At 44.0% G+C, this 23,806-nt stretch overlaps 1 protein-coding gene across 2 annotated transcripts in view; it reads left to right on the top strand.

Moving 5' to 3' along the window:
- Positions 1–21,679, top strand: part of ST8SIA5 (ST8 alpha-N-acetyl-neuraminide alpha-2,8-sialyltransferase 5) — a 113,748-nt gene extending 92,069 nt beyond the window's left edge. For both annotated transcript variants that reach the window (XM_042850698.2, XM_005305411.4), the window contains 2 exons: positions 9,806–9,898; positions 11,335–21,679. In XM_042850698.2, coding sequence (XP_042706632.1) covers positions 9,806–9,898; positions 11,335–11,803 — 562 coding nt within the window. In that variant the 3' untranslated portion in view covers positions 11,804–21,679. The remainder of the gene's footprint in view (positions 1–9,805; positions 9,899–11,334) is intronic.
- Positions 21,680–23,806: the final 2,127 nt, after the last annotated feature.

Raw genomic sequence — 23,806 nt, 5'->3', positions numbered from 1 at the left:
ATGTCAGTGAATTCCACAGATTATTTATTGTGTTGCATAAAAATATTTCTTTTTACATTTTTACCTTTATTGGACCAGATTCTGATCTTAGTTACATAAAAGTCAGTGAGTTACCCTGATTTACACTGGTGAAAATGAGATCAGGTTCTGGCTGATTGCCTTTTAATTTCATTGGGTGCCAAGGGATAATTAGGAACAACCTATGAGTCTTCTTTTCACTGTTCATTACTAAATACACCTCTGTCATGTCGCCTTTTGTATCCTCACTGAACTAAACAGTTGTGATCTTTTAAATCCATTCCTCTGTGCCTCTAGTAATTTTCTTTGGCTTTTCAGGCTCGTTTCTATTTTTTCTGGAGACAGGGTAACCCAAACTGAATTTATACAGAGTCCCACCTATTTGTATTGATCAAGACTGTTCCTGTCACTTTGATTGAAATAAGCAGCGGATCTTGTTATGAATTTAGATTGCCAACCATGAGTAGGTGAATGGCAGCATGTACAGCAGAAGTCATAACATTAGTGTCTGCATAATGCAACTTTTAGTTGTAATAATCTTTTTTTGACTCTTTTTTTCCTGTGATTTCATTCAGAATGTTGACATTTCTGTTACACAGGGACTTTCCATAGCCTGTAATTGACCTGTGCCAGCCCAGAGAGGTGGTGGATCAAGATAAAAAGTGGAAGTTGTGTTTATTTTAATACTAATGATTAGGTTCCTGAGAGTTTGATCAAATCAAAAGAAAGAGCATATCGAAAAATGACTGAATTTCAGTAGAAACAATTGTAATATTAGGATTCTCATGCAAAGAAAGCGGTTTGATGTCTAGAAGGAAGATAGGCCCTGATTAAGAAATGCACATGCTCAAATCCAGAAGTCTGTTCAGAACAGCATTTCACATGTGCTTAACTTTAAGCACATATTTAAGTTCTGTTGATGTCAACTTTGAAGTAAAGCATGTGCTTAAGTGCAGTCCCGAAGAGGCAGGTTTTCCTGAACTGATGCCATCTTACTTCACTGTGGGATGATAATCATCTCATTTTGCCATTAAAACTGCTCAAAAATACATTGCAGGACATCCAAAGAACGCTGCTGAAGTCAGTGGTAATGATGTTGATGCCTATTTTAACACTGACAGGGACGTTTATGTTTAGAAGGATTTAAAACCATTGTTTTCTAGAGGGGAAAAAATGGATTTTATTATAGATTATATATGGAATTTCCATTTATCACCAGTTGCTGTTGCCTAGCTCCACTTACTGACCAAATAGGAAAACTACATGGAAACACATCAGACACATTTGGAGTAGATCCCTGGCAGGATCTTGCATAAAATGTTATGATTTTATGATTCTTGCACAAAAAATATTGTTGGTTTAAGCTGATTTAATTATTTTTATAAGATGTTTTCTAATTCAACAAATAGAAGTTGCCCTAATGTATTTCTGTATTGCACTGATACTTGCTACTAGTTGGGTAATTAAGAACATTAAAAATTGAGGCTGAATATTTGGGGAATCTTCCTAAAAGTGAGTTCTCATAGGCTATGGACTTAGCTGCCAAGGGAATTAGTAGAACCCAACTTACTAGAGAAATTTAAAACTAGACAGGACAAGCTAGCAGAAGAAATATCGTAGGGAGCAATCCTACCATGGCTGAAGGATAGACAATGATGTCAGTCTCCGAAATGATATGGACACTAGTACGAATGTATGAACGATTGTCTTCAAATACATTCCCTCCAAAGGGTCATTACTGCCGTCTTGTTAAACAACTTCAGATCGTATTGAAACTACATAAGACTTCTAATGCAGAATCCTCAATATTAGAAGATTGTGCCCTGATAGGGAGGACTTGGAAGAGACGAGCTCAGTTCCCTGCTCCACAGTCTTCCTGTGTGATCTTGAGGCACTTAGGGCCAGATTTGTAAAGGTGCTTAGGTGCCTAATGAGGTAGATAGAGCCCTGGTGAGGTTTTCAAAAGCACCCATCTGCCTCAATACTGTTAAAAAAATCTGCCTCTTAGGGTATGTCTACACTACAAGGTAAGCCCAGGGTTAGTGGGACTTAAGTCAGCTGACCCTGGGTTAGAGAACGCAGGGCTTGAGCGTCTACACTTATTGTTAACGGTAGGTTAAGAATTTTCTAACACAGGCTTGAACCTGGGGCTTTGGCATCCACACTGCAGCAACCAGACCTAAGTCAAATCAACCAAATCCCAGACTCTCTAGCGCCCACCTAAAATGCAGCTGCTCTAGCTAGCCCTTTGACCGTGTTGCGCTGTGGGAAAACTTGACGATCCACCCTGCACATGACAGGAAGTTTGAACCACCCGCCAACACATCTCGCCAAGCAGTCATTTTGGTCAGTGGGCTTCCAGCCACCCGAGCCAGCAACATGGAGGAGACACTTTGTGAAGAACTTCTCTTGCTTGCGTCTTCACTCCTGTGTCAGGAAATGGGCAGCACTTCCGTGAGATGCTGATGCGCATTTCGGCACCATCATAAAGGGAGCAGGAAGAGGAGGAGGCGGAGGAGGAAGAGCACCAAGCATGGCAGACTCGAACTGACTGATGGTTCTCAGTACACTCTGTACAGCCTCTGATGCCCCCTATGTAGACTGGAGCTTCTGGAGCAGGGCCACAAGCACAGACTGGCGGGATCACATTGTCATGCACCTGGGATGACCAGCCATGGGTCCAGAATCTTTGCATGAAGAAAGCTACATTTCTGGAGCTTTGCAAGCCACTTGTCCGATCTTTCAGGATAAAGACACATGCATAAGGCCACCCCTTCTGATCCAGAAGTGGGTTGCTATAGCCATTTGGAAGCTGGCGACCCCAGACTGCTCCAGGTCTGTTGCAAACCAGTTTGGTGTTGGAAAGTCAACGGTGGGTAAAGTGGCTGTGGAAGTTTCGGAGGCAATCAGGCATGTGGTTTACCCCAAAGTGGCAGTCCTGAAGTAATTGCTGGCTTTGAGAGAATGGGGTTTCCAAACTGCACTGGGGCCATTGATGAGATTCATGTGCTTGTAGTTTGAGCACACGAGTACATCAACTACAAAGGGTACTACTCCATCGTTATGCAGGCTCTTGTGGACCCGAGGGCGATTTATGAATGTCACATGGGGTGTACTAGAAAAACTCAAGATGCCAGGGTTTTCCAGCAATCAGGAGTCTACATTCATGGATCGGCTGTTCCCACCAAATGACACTATCCCCACCAAATGACATTATCATCAATGGAGTTACTGTCCCCTCCGTTATTCCGGGGGACCCTGCAATACCTCCTTTTGCCTTGGCTTATGAAACTGTACCCTGATTTCAGAGGCCCTGGCAAAAGATAGTTTAATTACACTCTCAGCAGGTGTAGAATGGTTGTTGAATGTGCTTTTGGCAGGTTGAAATCCCGTTCGAGATGTCCACAGACCCATTTGGATGCCAGTGTCATCAATGGTGTCTGCCTCACTGTGGCTTGCTGTGCTCTTCACAATCTCTGTGAAGCCAGAGGTGAGCCATTTCCCCCTGAATGGGCCTATGACAGCGACGGGCCGCTGAATTGGTACCCGCAGCCAGAAAGTGCACCTACTACAGCTGGAGCTGGATGCACCCGGACAACAGCAGTCAGGGATGCTTTGTGCTCCCACATTATGGACTTGCATGGTCCAATGGAAAAGGGGGAAATAGTACCTTTATGAATGTGCTTGTGGGGTCTGGTGGGGGCATGAGGCTTATTGATTGTGGGGAGGGGTGGGGTGCTTGGAGAGAAGGGTGGAATTAGGAATGACAAGACCACTTATGAAATAGGGGGAAGAGGGTTATTCAAAAATGGATTGATGTAAGGAAGTGATTGAAGTATGAATGGCTATAGATCACTGGGTTGAGGGATAGTCTTTGCATACAAATTCCTAATTGTCCCCGATCATGTGTTTACCTTTATTATTTTGAATACGCATCGCACCATGTGAAGCAGTGATAGAAAGAAACTTATTTGATGAAATAAAAACGCTTTAATTATAAACGTGTTTTAGGAAAGTACAACATTCGCCCATTCCCAGGCAGGCCAGCAGCCATCACCACACCAAAACACCAGTCACAACCGAAGCTTGCAGAAACAACCCCCCCACCCCGCAAAGTGCATGAAAAAGTGCAAACAGTGAAACCACGTACAAAACAGAATCCCCCCCCCCCGCCCCATCATGACATTTTCCCTGATCCCCTGTTCTCTTTTCCCTTCTTTCCCTATTTGCCATGCACTTGGTGCTGTGGGAGGGAGGTGGAGGCATACACGGGGAGGGGGTCAACATGGAGGGCTGCATGGGGCAACATTGCCCTGCCCAGCCACGCCTGGGGTCCGATTGCCTGGGCCACCCAGTCTGCTTCTGGACTGCAGCACAGGGTAGTGCGCAGAGGACAGGCCAGGCATAGACGATATAGCAGGAGCTGCTACTCTTGCAGTCAGTGATATGGGCCACTCAAACCATTCTGTCTGCTGAGCTCTGTCCTCCTCCCTTAGCCACCGTTCCTATTCCAGGAACTGTGAAGCAAGTGTCTGCTCCCATGCTAAAACCCTGTCCTCAAGCCGTGCAGCCAGCCTGAGCCTTTCACCTGGCAGCATGCCCTTCCTCTAGCCACAGGTCCCTTTGCCTTTGGCATGGGAACTACTTGAGGCCCTCTCCAGAACTTCAACCATAAGTTCAACACGGAAACGCTTCCTCGTGGAATGGGCTCTGAAGGTACATTGGCCCAGGCGTGTGCTGCAGTGCGGGCGAGCAGTGGAGGTACTGCAGCCACTAGCGGTCAATTGGCCTGGAACAGGGCAAGACATAGAGGGTTATTGTCTCAAATAGCTCCCTGCAGGAACACAGAAAAGATCTCTGTGGAATTTCAAGGACATAAAATGATACTTTTACGAACGGAACTTCAATATATTGTGAGAAGGCTGCTTCGGCCCACAGAAGCTCCTGGACACAGCTTGGTTAATTGTGCAGCAAAAGAATTGCAGGCACAATGGTAAGTTAAAGAAGCAAAGCTGCATTTTTTGTTGTAGAAAATTGCAAAACTACTTGGGTTTGAGGGCAGGTGGTGAGGGGTGACAGGCTTTTTCTGTTATTTCAGGCCTTCCACATTTTGGAGGACATTACAGTTCTTGTGGTGCACGACTGGCAAAGGGAGATGTTATTCCAGTCTGCTGGTGGGAAACCTGCAGTTTATGCAACAGAAGTATTCAGACGTAAAGTGAATGAACAGCACAGCTAAGAGTGGTCTGGGCTGGTCAGCTACTGAGGTGGCCCTGGAACATACGCCCTTCCCCGAAATGTGACAACCTATCTGGAGTTCCTGCTTCAGGAAAAGTTTGCAGCTATCAGTACCCAGGATTGGGTCAGGAATCAACACGATGCTGCGTTAGCTTGCACATGGCTTAGCCTGCCATGACTGCATGGAAAACCGCAGAACTCCACAGCCTTCCTCCTCCCAGGCCCCAGCGCATTTCTGGAGAAAAATTCAAACCACCGACATATTTGGAACAAATAGTTTTGTCACCTATGGACTGCATGGATTACTTCCAACTGAACTGGACTAAATTTCTGAATGGAACACATTTCCCCAAACACACAAACACATGCACGCACACAGTGTTCACTATTGCCAGGCAGCTTGATAGACCATAAAATGGTTATAGAGAGGCATTCTTACAGGCATGGCAATATAAGGTTTATTATTTTTAAGTGACAAGAATGGCCCTAGCAAAAATCTGTGCCTTTCCAGTGAAGATACACTTCCAATGTGTGCTTTAATGTTTGCATGCCCCAGTTGCCTTTTTGAACTCCGTGTGGTGAGGGGGAGCCACGTCTCTGGCATACAATCCGCCATTAGCAGATACACGCTGCTAGCTGGGGCTTCTCATAACTTCAGCGTTGGTTCATAGAATGGAAATCCCTCCCATTACTGTGTTAATAAACATTAAAACGGAGCCAGAAACTTACCAGGCTTAGGGCAGCTTCTGTCCTGTCTGTGTTTGCTGCAGGCTGTTCCTCAGGGGCTGCATCAAACAGCTCTTCTGAGTATAGACCCAGAGTGTGCAGCTTTTCCAGAGCCTCCTCTGGAACTGGTTTCAGCAACAGAGTGACTTCTTTGTCTCCATTTGGTGCTCGGTGCTGGCACCCATCAGTCCCCATGATAGATTCTGGGCATGGCTGGTGGATGAATCTCTCCTTCGGGGAGGCTAGCCCGCTGGCCCCGCCCTTTCTGCCTGAGGGCCCACCCCACGCAGCCGGAGGACAGGGTTGCAACCCTCCAGGATTGTCCCGGAGTCTCCAGGAATTAAAGATTAATCTTTAATTAAAAATTCTGTCCTGTGATGAAATCTCCAGGAATTCCTACAACCAAAGTTGGCAACCCTACCAGGGGAACCCTGAGGTGCCCCCGCCCCCACTGAGAAGCTCAGGCCCGCCTGCCCCCGCGCCATCCTGGGCCAGCCCCAGCACTGCCCTGGGCCACTGGCCCATCCTGTCCCCCTGGGCCGACCAAGCTCCAAGCCACCAGCTGGAGCTGAGCCCCTGCCAGCTTCAGGGGAGTCGGGGGGGGGGGGAGGCAGGGCCTTGGAGTGGAACATGGGCGGGGCCATGGCCTGGGTTTGGGGAGGCTTAGCCTCCCCTGGCCTTTGATACCCACCGCCCATGATTCTGGGGCCACTAGGGCACCATTCCAGCTGACCAGGTCATCATGCACAACAGTTGGCACCATTCTGGGCGTAACGCCCGGCACCTGGCCAAACTCTTCATAAAATGGGCATGATTTTGACAAGTTCCCCCAGGTGCAGTTCTGGTCCCTGGTTTTCCGGTACTCACTCTTGAGCCGCTTAACCCCTCTCCCTGCACTAGTCACTGGTTCGGTATATTTGCAAAGCTGCCAGCCTCTTCGCTATTTGCTACTGTGCAGAGTCATTCCTGGTCCTCTTACTGAAGGACACAGTTCTGCTGGCCTTGCACCAGAGAGTTTCCAAAAGCTCTTGTGAGATCAAGCAGCGCACTTTGCAAAAGGCTTGTTCTGTTCTATCTCCATTGCAAACACAGAAGGCTCTCTGATGGTGTGTAGGCAGCTTGGTGATCAGAAGACAATGGACGGGTTAACGCTGACTTACTGAGCTGCTGACGTACACCGAGGGTGGTTGCTGCTGTTTTCTATCGAGTAGATTGAAGATTTTAGATAGAGAAGACAAAGGAACATAGTAAGGACAAAGGAAATTGGTCTATGGGATTGTGGGATACTTTTTGGAGGACTCCCAGGATCTGAGTCAAGCGGAGCAGCATGTACACTGCAAAACAATAGGGCTTGAACCCTGGGTCAAGGTCCTGGTACCCTGTGTCTGAGCCCTGGGTTAGCGCTATTTGTGTGTGGATGGATGGGGGGTTAGGCTTGAGCCTGAGTCTGAGCCTGAGTTCACATTCCAGTGGTAGACATGCCCTTAGTGCCTCAGTTTCCCATCTGTACAGTGGGGGTAACAGCACTGCCCTACCTCAGGGGGTGCAGTGAGCATAAATTCAAATAAGATTTTGAGTTGCTCCAATAGTATGGTAACAGAAGACATATAAGTGTGCAAATGCCAGTGTTACCTAATTTATATTTTAGCTTTTGGGTAAAACGTTTTAAGTAGAAGATAATGGAGCAAGTAATTAAGGAAATCATCTGCAAACACTTGGAAGGTGGTAAGGTGATAGGGAATAGCCAGCATGGTTTTGTAAAGAACAAATCGTGTCAAACTAATCTGATAGCTTTCTTTGATAGGATAACGAGTCTTGTGGATAAGGGTGAAGCTGTGGATGTGGTATACTAGACTTTAGTAAGGCATTTGATATGGTCTCGCATGATATTCTTATCGATAAACTAGGCAAATACAATTTAGATGGGGCTACTATAAGGTGGGTGCATAACTGGCTGGATAACCGTACTCAGAGAGTTGTTATTAATGGTTCCCAATTCTGCTGGAAAGGCATAACAAGTGGGGTTCCGCAGGGATCTGTTTTGGGACCAGCTCTGTTCAATATCTTCATTAACGACTTAGATATTGGCATAGAAAGTACGCTTATTAAGTTTGCAGATGATACCAAACTGGGAGGGATTGCAACTGCTTTGGAGGACAGGGTCATAATTCAAAATGATCTGGACAAATTGGAGAAATGGTCTGAGATAAACAGGATGAAGTTTAACAAAGACAAATGCAAAGTGCTCCACTTAGGAAGGAACTATCAGTTTCACACATACAGAATGGGAAGAGACTATCTAGGAAGGAGTACGGCAGAAAAGGATCTAGGGGTTATAGTTGACCACAAGCTAAATATGAGTCACCAGTGTGATGCTGTTGCAAAAAAAGCAAACGTGATTCTGGGATGTATTAACAGGTGTGTTGTGAGCAAGACACGAGAAGTCATTCTTCCGCTTTACTCTGCGCTGGTTAGGCCTCAACTGGAGTATTGTGTCCAGTTCTGGGCACCGCATTTCAAGAAAGATGTGGGGAAATTGGAGAGGGTCCAGAGAAGAGCAACAAGAATGATTAAAGATCTTGAGAACATGACCTATGAAGGAAGGCTGAAAGAATTGGGTTTGTTTAGTTTGGAAAAGAGAAGACGGAGGCTAGGTCTACACTACCCACCTGAATCGGCGGGTAGAAATCGACCTCTCGGGGATCGATTTATCGCGTCCCGATGGGACGCGACAATCGATCCCCGAATCGACGCTCTTACTCCACCAGCGGAGGTGGGAGTAAACGCCATCAAGAGGAAGCCGCAGAGGTCGATTTTGCCACCGTCCTCACAGCAGGGTAAGTCGGCTGCGATACGTCGAATTCAGCTACGCTATTCACGTAGCTGAATTTGCGTATCTTAAATCGACTCCCCCCTGTAGTGTAGATGTAGCCTGAGAGGGGACATGATAGCAGTTTTCAGGTATCTAAAAGGGTGTCATAAGAAGGAGGGAGAAAACTTGTTCACCTTAGCCTCTAAGGATAGAACAAGAAGCAATGGGCTTAAACTGCAGCAAGGGAGGTTTAGGTTGGACATTAGGAAAAAGTTCCTAACTTTCAGGGTGGTTAAACTCTGGAATAAACTGCCTAGGGAGGTTGTGGAATCTCCATCTCTGGAGATATTTTAGAGTAGGTTAGATAAATGTCTATTAGGGATGGTCTAGACAGTATTTGGTCCTGCCATGAGGGCAGGGGACTGGACTCGATGACCTCTCGAGGTCCCTTCCAGTCCTAGAATCTATGAATCTATGAATCTATAAGTATCCACAATATAGAGGGGAATATTTGAGGAACACTGGGAGTTTAGAGATTAGTTTTTCTTGGAGTCTCATCCAGATATTTCTGGCCATAAATATAATCAGAATCAAAGCCAATGAACTGACAAGAAGGAAATGTTATTAACAAGCAATGGACATTTCTACAGGGCACATGTGTGTGTTAACATTTGCATGAGCAGGGAGGAGTAAATATGTTTCTTCTTACAGCCACTGACATTAACAATTTGTGACCTGCAGTGTGCAGTTTAAGCATCAACTCATTTTAGAATCAGAGAATTGTAGGGCTGGGAGGGACCTCAAGAAGTCATCTAGTCCACCCTCGCCCCCGTGCTGAGGCAGGACCAAGTATACCACAGTCCATCAGATTGTGTATCCACGATCAGATTCTTAATTCACAGTCTACTTCTAATTTTGCTGTTTATAACAAATGTTTAAACACAGTTCCATATTCTCATCCTGAACAGCTGCAAGGCATTCTTGAACTTACTTTTTACTTCTTTCCTTTAGATGCAATTTACCTCCTATATCTGAGAAATATGTCATGGACGTTGGTGTAAAGACAGACATTGTGACAGTCAATCCCAGCATTATTACTGAAAGGTCAATTCATTTATTTTTTTTAACCCCTTTAGACTTTCCTCCTGTCTTCGCAAAACAGACAAACAGAAGTGTCACAGAAAATCTGGCTGCAGTTAGACAAGACCTAAAGGATGGATCATGTAATATGCTGAGCAGGCTGGCCCCAAGCCACCAAAGCACATAAAAGCACATGCTTAAGTCCCACTGAAGTCAGCAGCATGTGCTTAAAGTTAAGCAGGGCCTTGTGTGTTCCCATTGAATCAACGGGACCACTCACATGCATAATGTTAATCGCATGCTTAAGTGCTTGCAGGACTGGGGCCATAGAGCTACATCCCACTTGCCTCACTCAAGAAGTCCATTCAGTGTGTCTCCTTGCATGAGTAAGGTGAATGGGATTTGGCCCCAACAGATACAAGCTTCTTTCAAACATTGGTTTCTAACCATCAGACGAGTGAAGTTCTGGAACAGCCTTCCAAGGGGAGTAGTGGGGGCAAAAGACATATCTGGCTTCAAGACTAAGCTTGATAAGTTTATGGAGGGGATGGTATGATGGGATTAGTCTTTGACTATTAGCGGTGAATATGCCCAATGGCTTGTGATGGGATGTTAGATGGGATGGGATCTGAGTTACTACAGAGAATTCTTTCCTGGGTGCTGGCTGGTGAGTCTTGCCCACATGCTCAGGGTTTAGCTGAGTGCCATATCCGGAAGAAATTTTCCTCCAGGGCAGATTGGCAGAGGCCCTGGGTTTTTTTCGCCTTCCTCTGCAGCGTGGGGCACGGGTCACTTGCTGGAAGATTCTCTGCACCTTGAAGTCTTTAAACCATGATTTGAGGACTTCAATGGCTCAGACACAGGTTTGATACAGGAGTGGGTGGGTGAGATTCAGTAGCCTGCGTTGTGCAGGAGGTCAGACTAGATGATCATAATGGTCCCTTCTGACCTTAAAGTCTATGATTACATTTTAGATGTTTCACTAAAATTTCTGCTCTGAGGTGATATTCATTCTTGTATAATCCCCGACACTGATATGTGTTAATATGTATCGAATACAATTAGTAAAAACATTTCAAAATTTAAAGTTTTCCACCTAAATTTTGATGGAAAAAATAAGGGATGAAATTTTTGTGGAAATTTTGACTCATTTTTTGACCACTAGTCAAAGGATTTACTGGTTGGGAAAGGTGAAATATATTCATGATTTTCTCTCTCCCCCTCTCCCTTTTTTATTACCAAAACTTTTTAATGACAAATTTCCTACCAGCCACAGAGCTAAATACATTTTCCGTTTGTCACTGAAAGATCATTTCAAAAATTTTTTGCAAGCAGCTCTATTTATTAAGATCAGGGTGTTTCATTGTGTCGGGGAATCTTTATGGAAAGCTTCTTGTTTGTTAGTTTAATTCATATTGAACCTCACAGCCTGATAATCACTTGTATCCTTTTATCTTTAGATTCCATAAGCTGGAGAAATGGAGGAAACCTTTCTATGATGTGCTACAGGTTTATGAAAATGCATCGGTGCTGCTGCCTGCTTTCTACAACACCCGCAACACGGATGTCTCTATCCGGGTCAAATACGTCCTGGACGATTTTGAATCTCAGCAAGCCGTCTACTATTTCCATCCTCAGTATCTCATCAACGTCTCGCGCTACTGGCTTGGTCAAGGGGTGCGTGCCAAGCGGATTAGCACGGGATTGATTCTGGTGACTGCTGCCCTGGAGCTCTGTGAAGAGGTCCACCTTTTTGGCTTTTGGGCTTTCCCCATGAACCCCTCAGGGATTTTTATAACTCACCATTACTACGACAATGTCAAACCTCGCCCTGGCTTCCACGCAATGCCCTCAGAAATCTTCAACTTCCTCCACATGCACAGCAAGGGGATTCTGCGGGTTCATACCGGGACTTGCAGCTGCTGTTGATGATGATGATGATGATTTTTCCTCCGATGTAAAAGTGCAACAGGAACTCAGTGTCTATGTTTAGTGTAGAAGAGTTTTATTACATCCTGAGATTATGCAATAATTGTTCAATATCGATTTCTCAAAGCATTGCATCCCATAGACACTGAGATTCCAGCATCCTTCCTGCTAGATGGGGTAGGGTTATGTGATTTGGGTGAAGTGAAACTCATCCATCACAGGCTATGCACTGCCCTGGAAATCAGATCTAGAAGCACATTTCCAATAGGTTTTAGAGATATACAAAGCACATTAGTGTAGCTATCATTTCACTTTCAGGAAAAGCACCAAACTGAACCCATTGGGGAAAGCGAATTTTAGCATATACTGCAGGGCATTAGAAAGGTGTTTTGACTCATAGACAACTGCGGACATTGTTGATTTTATTGAAACTGCTGTTCTCTTGCATTAGGGTTTTAAAAACAAATTCTTTAAGCATTATTGTAGTTGTAAGGGGAGAGGTATAAGCTGTGGTCTTTATTGTGTAATGACCCATAACATCGATGAAACATGTCTGTGTAATATCTCATGGTGAGGTTAGCTCATTTGTGAGAAGCCAGGTAGGACAGAACAGGTGGTTAAACTGCAATTCCCAGCAAAATGTAACTGCATCAATCTTATCTCACAGCTTCCTCTTCTTTGTTTTCCCACATACCTCCTTGTGTCTTACACGCCTCCCTCCCTTCCCCAAACACGTTTTCTTCCTGCAGTCACCAGCTCTGGACTTCTGACTATTTCGTAGCAAAGTAATATGTTGGCCCCATAGAATTCTGCCTGGGCATGTGAATAGTTCTCTTGAAGCCCATGAGACTATTCTACATGAGGTTTGCAGAACTGATTTTTGGGTTCATATGGCACCGACCATAGGAGACGACAAGGCTCTTCTTGCAGATTATTTTTTCCAGATGATTTTGATGAAGCACCAGAATGATGAGGTGCTTCCCCCAGTGGGAAAGCTTTCTAGTTACTCAATATTTACAGCAGCTTTTGGAAAGTAAATGCTGATGGCTGGAGGGTTGGGAGGAGATAGAAATGAAGTTAAACAATGGAGACACTTCTCATAGGTCGCGTGTGTTTAATTTAAAGTTATACATTTAGAGACCTTAAGTGTATTTATTAGACATTGTCTTCTGTTGAGGACACTGTTGTGAGTGTTATCCCATCTTAGCGCTAACCTACACTTAAAAGTTTTACCATCATAACTATGTCAGTGAGGTCAGAGGGATGTTTTTGCTCACATAGTTATCCTGGTAAAAGCCCTAGGGTAGCTGCAGTTTTATAAAAGGTGCTTTATACTGGTATAGCTTATTTCAGTTCCTGTACAGGAATCAGCTATCCTGGTATAAGCACTTTCATAGCGTTATAGGTGTGTCCACTCTAGGAGCTTTTTCTGTTTAAACTATGCTGCCATAATTAAAGTGGCAAATCTTTGAAGTACAGACAAGCCCTTAATTGAAATGTTTAACAGCCTCCTAGATAGTATCAGTAATTTGATAAACATGTACAATTTAACCTGGCTCAGTGTTTTCTAGGTCTAAATAATATGGAGGGTGGACCCTGGGACCTGGCCTTCTCCCCTAGATTATCAAGATTTGTAAAATGAGTAGTTTAATATTTCCACAGGTATCTTATATTTGCAATATTTGTCTCCGTATTAAACTAGCCACATCTCTTCTGGCCTATATGGGAGATGCCATTTTGGCAGTAGATTAGAAAGCACTTAACCACTGAAAAATAAAGGTGTGATTAAAGAGAGGTTAAAAGGCATAGCAGAGAGAGAACCCTTCCGTTTATTGTTACCAGTTCTGCTGAGGTCTAATTCTTGATCTGTTGATGCCAAGTTAGTTTCATACATTGAACTTCATGGAATTTGTCTAGTTTGGGGGACAGATTAATTTAGTTTCCAGGACTTACTTTAATGGCCTGTAGCAGAGAGCTAATCCCGCACATCCAGAGTTCTTAATGACTTCAGGATATTCTGATTCCTCATCCCTATTAGGGGTTAGGGTGGCCAGACAGCAAATGTGAAAAATCGGGATGGGGGTGAGGGGGTGGGTAATAGGCGCCTATATAAGACAAAGCCCCAAATATCGGGACTGTCCCTATAAAATCGGGACATCTGGTCACCCTATTAGGGGTAGGCCAAGGATGTGGAAGTTGGATCCAGACAAGGATTATGTAGCCATCTTTTTCAGAAACCAAATTTGCCAAATCTGACAAGCTCTCTCCCTTCCCTGGCCTAGTCCAACACTATTTCCTTCCCTTCTTCCTTCCCTCCCTTTTTCTGACCCTGAGATCTTTCTTCCGCTGTTTGGATTTAATCCATCAAACCTTTCTCTCCCTAGCTGTTTATAATATTTCTATCAATTTAGTATCTAACCCTTCTTACCTCCTTTCATTCCAGTCTCCCTTTCTAAAGGCCCATTTGAAGTCAAACATAAACTTATTGATTCTAGTAGTAGCAGCCCGAATTCTCTATCTCCATTGACAACTGCACTCTCCTTCCTATTTTCCAGGCCCACAACCTTGGTGTTATCTTAGACTCTTCTCTCTCTATATATCCAGTCTCTCGCCAAATTGTCTAAATTCAGCTTGTTGAATATCAATAATATCGGCTCTTTCTCCAACCCCACCATTAATAACTTACTTACTGGTTCTCTCTCACTTTTATGACTGTAACTTGTTCCCATCTAGTCTCCCTGCTTCTCACCTCTCCTTTCCAGTCTTCTTTCTGTTTCCCCGTTCTGTCACATCAGTCCTCTCCTTAAGACCCTCCATTAGTTCCCTGTCTCTTACTATGTCAAAATCAGTCCTCTACACAGCTCTGTGTGATCTCGCTCCACCTATAGCTCACATCTCTTCTTTCATTTCTCTCCCTCCCCCATCCTCTGCCCATGCACTTCCCAAACTTTTCCCATGGCTTCCTACATCTTTGTAACTCTCTCACCTTCATACCCTATTCACCTGAGACACTCTTGCTGTCCTCTCTTTCTTCCTTCAACCTCACCACTTCAAACAATACACTTTCTCATCTTCCTCACTTGAATTGTTGCCCACTGTCTTGTCTTATTTAGATTTGAAGCCCTAGGTCAGGAAACATGCCTTAATAGGCATGTAAAGAGCTGTGTACCTTAATGGGGCTACAGGAGGATCTGATATAAGGTTTTGGCTAGGGTTTGAGTCCGAATCAGGGGCCTAGGGTTTTTAGTTTACAATGTAGAGACCTCAGAAGCTGTTCTTGCAAGAACTTTGACTCTCTCCTTTGAAATTTGGTTTCAGAGCTCCTTCCCATCCCTACGTCTATCAAAATTGCTTCCATTATAAACAAAACATAAAGAAAACAAATCTAAAAGGAAGAGGAGAAGTACAGTTGTCTTCATTCAAAAGTCAGAGTTTCCCAGCAGTGACCAGGATGGTGTTTGGAGATGGTCCCATACCTCCCTTTCCTTAGAACAGGAAATACTGTGATATTTAAGATTCTGCAGCCTGTTGACTATGTAACACCCATCACTGTAATTGATTATAGCATTTCAGAGCTCCTAGGGGAAATCTCACCGGGGAAAATACCAAGTGAAACAGAAGAGATGCCCATGCTCCAGGGTCCTGTAGTTTTGTTGTCATGCTGTAGGCATTGAAGGTATATTACATTTGAGCAAGCATTGATTTGTATTTAACAGACATAAAATACTAAGCACACAATATATGAGATGATGAATGTCTGAGTGCGTGGAATGTTTTTCCTTGATTTAATATGCAAAAGAGGGCTGCATCTTTGATGTGTTGATTAAACTAATGTATGTATAGGGCCTTGATGGTAAAAGTGCTATATACAGAGCAATGTGGACTAGTGGCTAGGGCATTTGAGTGGGATTAGGAGGTTTGAGTTCTATTCCCGCTGCTGACTTGCTGAGTGACCTTAGACAAGTCATTTTAACTTCTGGGCCTCAGTTTCTCTATCTGTGAAATAGGGATAATAGTGGTCACCTAGGGCTGGTCTACACTTGGGGCGGGGGGGGGGTCGATCTAAGATACGCAACTTCCACTACGAGAATAGCGTAGTTGAAGTTGACGTATCTTAGATCGACTTACCTCCCATCCTCACGGCGCGGGATCGATGGCTGCAGCTCCCCCGTCGACTCCACTTCCACCTCTCGCCCTGGTGGAGTTCCGGAGTCGACGGGGAGTGCGTTTAGGGATCGATTACTGTATCAGGGATCGGTGAAGACATACCCCTGCTGTTCACAAAATACCCTGCGAGCCTCGGATGAAAAGTATGATGTAAGAGTCAATATTGTCGTTAGAGTGCGCATAACATTTTTCATTCTTAAAGCATTCCACAAACACCAACTAGCTTATCCTCACAACTCCCTGGTGAGGTGGCTAAGTATTAACATCCCCATTTTATGCTTGAGGAAACTGGGACAGAGGTAAATTAGGTGAATTATCACAAGGTGAGTCAGTGTCCAAATTGGGATTAGACCTGGTGCACAGTGCCTTGCCTAGCTCTCTAGACAACATTGCCTTTTGTTATGGGTTAAGTTTTATAATAATAAGAGTGATCCTGAATCCCTGACTCAGCTTTGACTGGTTCTGTCTGAATACGGATTGAGTGATGGCGTCCGCATTTGCCTCAATATTTCTTTGCTGCTCTTTTTGCTACGGTTCCTTTCTTTGCTGAGGAAATGTCTTTGCTTCATTGGTTGACGTGAACAACAGTGACTGAAAGGAGTCTGATGTATTGTGACAGATACTTATAACATGGGAAGACTTGGAAAAGCATCTGTAAGTGGGGAGAAAATGGTGCAAATCTGCCTTTTTATTATAAGAAAGTGTGTCAATTTTTAACACAATTACAGGGTAACGGGCCTTTCCTTTTCTTTGTTTGCTTTACATAACTGATTGACGTACCTCGACCGGGGTGACACTGTAATAGGTGCAGTTTTACTGTCTTTAGAAGTTGATTATGATTCTATAATTACTCTATTTTTTTAACAATTTAAAAATGTATATGCAAGATACTTACACATCTGTACCAAAGGCCCAGTCCTGCAATGTTTATCCAGATGAAATTCCCATGGAAGTAAATGGGAGTTTTGTTTGTGTAGGGACTGCAGAAACAGGCCCCAAACATGTGTAGGAAGCTTTTCATTCTAGTGTACATAGCTGTATAGAATTAGATATATACAGTCATACACAAACTATGTAGATCTAGAAAAACCCATATAGTATATGATTAGCCTATGAAATAACATGTATGCTATTTCCTGGAGAGTTTATGTTTACCTGCCTGGTATGTTTTGCAGAGTGGTGCTCAAAAGTTAACTTGTGAAAAATGAATCTGGGTTTGAAAAGTAGAAACTTTAGCCCTGTTCTCATCTTGGGCCTTGATTCTGCATTAGTCTCCATAAAGTCAGATGCCTGCGTCCCCACAATGACTTCAGTGGGGCTCTGGGCAGTTGCAGGGGTCTAGCTTCATGGAGCAGCTTTCAGGATGGGGGTGTGAGACCAGGGAATGCTGTTCCACTCTTTCCAGGATGCAAATAAATATAACGGCGGGAAACAACACTCCTCAGATGCACAATGGTCATTGCCTGTAAAATGTTACTGTAGAATGAGTTGCACTGTGGTCAGTGCCAGAGTTTATGGCATAGGCACACTGACAGATGCTGCAGCTTAATGAAAAGGAGGAAAAGAAGGATTTTAGGGAGAGCCCCACCATCCTTTCTGAATACCACCATTATCCTGTTCAAGTACTCTTAAGCTTAAGAAAATACCTTCTTGAAATCAGGAAGCTCATTGAATTTGATGGTATTTTGCTTCCCTTCCCCCTCATTCAAACACTGAATGGTAAATGACTGCCTAGGAAGGAATACAGTGGTGGCAGATGACAGAACAAGAAGCAACAGTCTCAAGTTGCAGTGGGGGAGGTCTAGGTTGGATATTAGGAAACACTATTTCACTAGGAGGGTGGTGAAGCACTGGAATGGGTTATCTAGGGAGGTGGTGGAATCTCCATTTTTAGAGGTTTTTAAGGCCCAGCTCGACAAAGCCCTGGCTGGGATGATTTAGTTGGTGTTGGTCCTGCTTTGAGCAGGGGATTGGACTAGATGACCTCCTGAGGTCTCTTCGAACCCTAATGTTCTATGAAAGGGATCTGGGGGTCATAGTGGACCACAAGCTAAATATGAGTCAACAGTGTAACACTGTTGCAAAAAAAGCAAACGTCATTCTGGGATGTATTAGCAGGAGTGTTGTAAGCAAGACACGAGAAGTATTTTTTCTACTCTACTCTACACTGATTAGGCCTCAACTGGAGCATCCAGTTCTGGGTGCCACATTTCAGGAAAGATGTGGTCAAATTGGAGAAAGTCCAGAGAAGAGAAACAAAAAATGAGTAAAGGTCTAGAAAACATGACCTATGAGGGAAGATTGAAAAAATTGGGTTTGTTTAGTTTGGAGAAGAGAAGACTGAGGGGGGACATGATAACAGTTTTCAAGTTCATAAAAGGTTGTTACAAGGTGGAGGGAGAAAAATTGTTCTTCTTAACCTCTGAGGATAGAACAAGAAGCAATGGGCTTAAATTGCAGCAAGGGAGGTTCAGGTTGGACATTAGGAAAAACTTCCTAACTATCAGGGTGGTTAAGCACTGGAATAAATTGCCCAGGGAGGTTGTGGAATCTCCATCATTGGAGATTTTTAAGAGCAGGTTAGACAATGATATCCCCCAACCAATTGGCTATCAAAGCCACATGGGGGAAGAGTGTAAAGCCAGTAGCCACGACTGTGCTGCAGCGGCTGTATTCCTGTGGAATTACATCTCGGAGGCTGTAGTAATAGCTACATAATTGCTGCACATTTTTTTGTTGCGGGGCGGGGGTAGGAGCCATTTTCCCACAGCCTCCTATAGCTTGCTCACAGTGAGGCTTGGTGGAAGAGAGGAGTGAGTCACCCGAGGTGACTAGATGAAGTGAGAGAGGGCCACAGAAATCAACATTGTTCCATGCATAATTTACACTGACTGGATCATTCATTAAATCAATAGGAACATTGACACGAGAGTGATCAGGCTTGTTAATGATACAAGTGCTATTGCTGACACAGCAATATTGCAAGCGTTCGATTTTTATACCGTAGTGCAGCCGTCTCTGCTAGAATGGTTTCTTTGCATAAGGAGGAGGGGGTCCTGAATGAGTGGTGCTGAGACAAGTGGCTGGAGGCTTTCCTCCTCCAGTGACCCTTATGAGGCTCTGATATTTGCCCTCAGACCCCTATCTTTACAAAAAGGGGGAGCTGCTCTTCTGAATAGTTTGTAGCTAGATCTGGATGTAATTTTTTGACTGAAACTTTTTCCGTAAAAAAAAAAAAAAATGCAGGTTCAGTGATGCTGAAACCTTTCCTGAATTCGTGTGAATTTCACCAAATTGTTTCGGTTAGAAAGCAAGCTAAAAAAAAAAAATCTGAAAAAATCAAAATGTTGGATTCTGACATTTTCAAAACAAAACATGTTGATGTTTTGGTTCAAAACAATGTTTTGTTTCCAAATTTCCTTCAATTTCCTTTAAGAAAAATCCAAAAACATTTCAAAATGATCCAAGCCAAAACATTTGGTTTTTGATCCAAAACTAATATTTTTTCCGATTTTTTTTTTTAGAATTGCTACTGAACCGAACCATCTGTTATTCACCCAGCTCTATTATGAACCCCGCAGAAGTCCCGTCTCTATCTGGTTTACATCTCAGGGTGCAGAGAACTCTTTGCTTTTTAACTAGTGAGCAAAAATCCCACTGTTGCAAAATCCCGCAGTCTCTTTACCCAGGCAAAGAGGCATATTGCAGTATTCTCCTTGGAATTTTGGAGTCAATGGGGTTTTTGTCTGATTTACGAATAATGCTCCAGTCCTCAGCAGGTACTCAGCATGCTGAAGACTTGATCCAAAGCCAATTGAAGCTATTAGAAAGATTTTCATTGACTTCAGTGTGGTTTGGATCAAACCCCAAAGGTTCAGAGGATTGGGCCCTGAGTGTGAACTGCAGGATCAGCCCTTTGTCAGTGAGTTGTTTTAATAGAAAATGAGATTTTTATAAATTGTAGACACTGTGCAGTAGCAATATTGTGTTTTAAATTGTGTATGTGTGTAAACAGGAACAAAATCCTATCTGGAGGCAGAAATGTTGTGTCTCTCCCTGCTCCCCCACTCCCCACTGATATCTGCACTTTCATGGTTATATCTGAGAAGTGTTACGTTTTAAATCATCTATGCAAAGCGTTTAACTGAAGCAACGTAAATTGCCATACAAACTTACAGGAGCTTCAGTTATTAATGAGACTTTCATACACAACACGCCTTTAGAAAAGGGGTAGTTCTGTGCTGTCTTTAAATAGCTGTGTGGCGTTCCTTGGTGATATTAACTATTCAGGATGACAACCCAATGCCGCTCTGTTTGAGGTCATTATGAGTTTTGCCATTGGCTTCAATGGGAGAATGACAGGTCTCAAGTCTTGTAAATCAAAGTTTCAGGCAAACTGATAACTGGTATCACTGGGAAAAAACCCTATCACACTGTGGTCCTTTTAATATAGGTGAAGCCATGGGGTATTAGTGTGTCATTTGCATGGTATTAAAAAATCAACAGTAACTGTTCTTAGGAAAGTGCTTTTCAATAACCCTGGAAGAAATCCAAATGTCCACTAATGTTAACGTTTAGGGGCCAGATACTGCAAACCTTGTGAACCTCAAACTGAGTGTTTGGGGTAAAAAAGAATGCAGGAATATGTCTTACTGGGAGACTAGAGGAAGAACAAAACTGGCTTGAAAGCATACAGGGTTGGAAGCTTGTAAATAAATAATCATGCTATTGACATGTCTGAGTTTCCCTTTAGAAAGCCATAAATGTTCTCGATGTTTGAGCTTTAGGTGAGTTGATGTGCATTATTCTTAATAACACCAGTCACTGTAATAGGTGTCAGCATGCAGAATGGTTACAAATTAGTATTAGTGTTACTAATTTGTGCAAGGAAAGTAGACAATATGTTGGATATATCTTGATACTTGTATCCTGTTGAACTGCACTAAGATGGACAAGGAACTGAAGTGTCTCCACTAGTCGATACAACTTGTATGTACCATGGTTAATGCCAACATTAATGGTTAGAAGCAAGTAGGTCTGAACTCATCCCTGTCTGTTACACAATCCTGTGTTATGAGATGTGATACACACTTATGTACATGTGACTACAGGGCCTATTACTTTAGTGATGAAGAAATCCGCTTGCTACTATACCTAGAACAGGAGATAGTGATTTGCTGCTTCTTTCCTGGGTCCCCCTTATTGTAAACCACAAGGTCTCTTACCAGACATCAGTGTTCAGCAAATGTAAATTGTACTGTATTCAAAAGAGGCCTTCACAAAGGAGAAAAAAAGAGGGAAAATGCTGGTTAAATGTCCTCCATTTTCATCTGATGGAAACAAATGCTCCAATGCACTGGTGCAAACGTCTGTGTCTTCATGCTGATGGAACTTGGGCTATTACTAAAATAAACGTTGTTTTGTTTTTTGTCAATTTTAAGTGGGGGAAAAAATCCAAACGGAGTCTCCTTAGTTTCATGCCGGTTTGTTAATGATCTCATGTTCAGTGACTCATGGTTAACTGAAATCTTCCACCTTGTAATTTTTGCTTATTGTTTTTGTAGCTGTATTATGGGTGTGATAGAAAACCTATCAATTGATGTAAGCCATAACTAAAAGAGTAATCAGGGTATTTTTTTGGTCTGTGTCACTGTGTTTGAAAGACAATTTAATTATCAAATAAACCAGTCTAACAGTTTCATTTGAAAAGCAAACTTTGCTCCACTTCTTTTTGTGCTTCCATACTAATGCCAACATTAATGGTTAGAAGCAATGGTTGGCACGAAAGCTTATGCTCCCAATACTTCTGTTAGTCTTAAAGGTGCCACAGGACCCTCTGTTGCTTTTTACAGATTCAGACTAACACGGCTACCTCTCTGATACTAATTTGTGTCTCTTACAGTTCCTTGTCTCTGAACACAGAGGGCCAGAACCTCAGCTGGCATAAACCGGCTTGTAAATGGAGAGTGAAGTCAATGCAGCTATGTTAATTTGCATCATCTGAGGATCCAACTCCATAATGATTGTACTGTGAATGTTAAATCCTGCAGTATTAAACAGCAGTCTTATAATGCTCTGATCTGCATTCCACTCCTATCTATGCATCTCTAATGACTTTGTCTCCATGTATCTAGGCTCCTTCCACCAAATTATGAGCAATATCATTTCTGCCTGCAAAAGGACCAGACTCTCAACTGCTCTCTTGTTTTAGACAATTTCCTAGGTGCAATTCATTCTTGGTGGCTGCTCTGTTGTAAGAGAAACTTTCTCAGGATGTTCTGCAGCTGCTGTTAATGAGGGTAACTTTGCAAAGATAAAATAAAATTATTAGTCTCTAAGGTGCCACAAGGACTCCTCATTGTTTTTGCTGATACAGACTAATATGGCTCTGAAACCTTTGCAAAGAGGAATCTTGCATCATACTGCAAAAGTAGCAAAACTTGGTGTACAGATACTATAGTGGTACACCTATATAGTGAATCTATATCGGCAGAAGGCTTGGCCTCATTCTGATCCTTGAAGGTGGGAATTATTAACCAAGGCCTTTCACCTGAGAGCGCACCCCTGTGGTCACTAAGGGTTTGTCTACATTACCCACCAGATCGGCGGGCAGTGATCGGTCCAGCAGGGGTCAATTTATCGCATCTAGTATAGACACGATAAATCGACCACTGAGCGCTCTCCCGTCGACTCCGGTACTCAACCAGAATGAGAAGCACAAATGGAGTTGACAGGAGAGCACCCGCTGTTGACTTACTGCGGTGAAGACACTGCAGTAAGTAGATCTAAGTACAGGGCCGGCTCCAGGCACCAGCTGAGCAAGCTGGTGCTTGGTGCAGCAGATTGAACAAGGCGGCATTCTGCCCAATCCTAGGGCGGCACGGACGCTTTTTTTTTTTTGTTCCGCTTCGGCCGCCCTGTAGGGGGCGGCAGCGCAGAGGACGGGAGCACCCTGCAGCAAGCCCGGCAGGGCAGTCCTCGTCCTTCCCTCCCCGCTGACTGGAGCGGAGCCCTCCCGGCAGGCATCAGGCTGCAGGCGGTGCGGCGCGGTGGGAGGGGCCGTGTGGCAGCGCCCCGCTGTAGCCCTGGCCGCCCCCCTTCTCTCTCTCTCCCACCCGCTCCCTCCTCCTCCCCCCGCTAGCCGGTCCCCCTGCATAGAATCATAGAATCATAGAATATCAGGGTTGGAAGGGACCTCAGGAGGTCATCTAGTCCAACCCCCTGCTCAAAGCAGGACCAATTCCCAACTAAATCATCCCAGCCAGGGCTTTGTCAAGCCGGGCCTTAAAAACCTCCAAGGAAGGAGACTCCACCACCTCCCTAGGTAACACATTCCAGTGCTTCACCACCCTCCTAGTGAAATAGTGTTTCCTAATATCCAACCTAGACCTCCCCCACTGCAACTTGAGACCATTACTCCTTGTTCTGTCATCTGCCACCACTGAGAACAGCCGAGCTCCATCCTCTTTGGAACCCCCCTTTCAGGTAGTTGAAGGCTGCTATCAAATCACCCCTCATTCTTCTCTTCTGGAGACTAAACAATCCCAGTTCCCTCAGTCTCTCTTCATAAGTCATGTGCTCCAGACCCCTAATCATTTTTGTTCCCCTCCACTGGACTCTTTCCAATTTTTCCACATCCTTCTTGTAGTGTGGGGCCCAAAACTGGACACAGTATTCCAGATGAGGCCTCACCAATGTCGAATAAAGGGGAACGATCACGTTCCTTGATCTGCTGGCAATGCCCCTACTTATACAGCCCAAAATGCCGTTAGCCTTCTTGGCAACAAGAGCACACTGTTGACTCATATCCAGCTTCTCGTCCACTGTGACCCCTAG

This window comes from Chrysemys picta, chromosome 6, assembly GCF_011386835.1.
Source record: "Chrysemys picta bellii isolate R12L10 chromosome 6, ASM1138683v2, whole genome shotgun sequence".
NCBI lineage: Eukaryota > Metazoa > Chordata > Testudines > Emydidae > Chrysemys > Chrysemys picta.
This window is presented reverse-complemented; position numbering and strand designations above follow the sequence as displayed.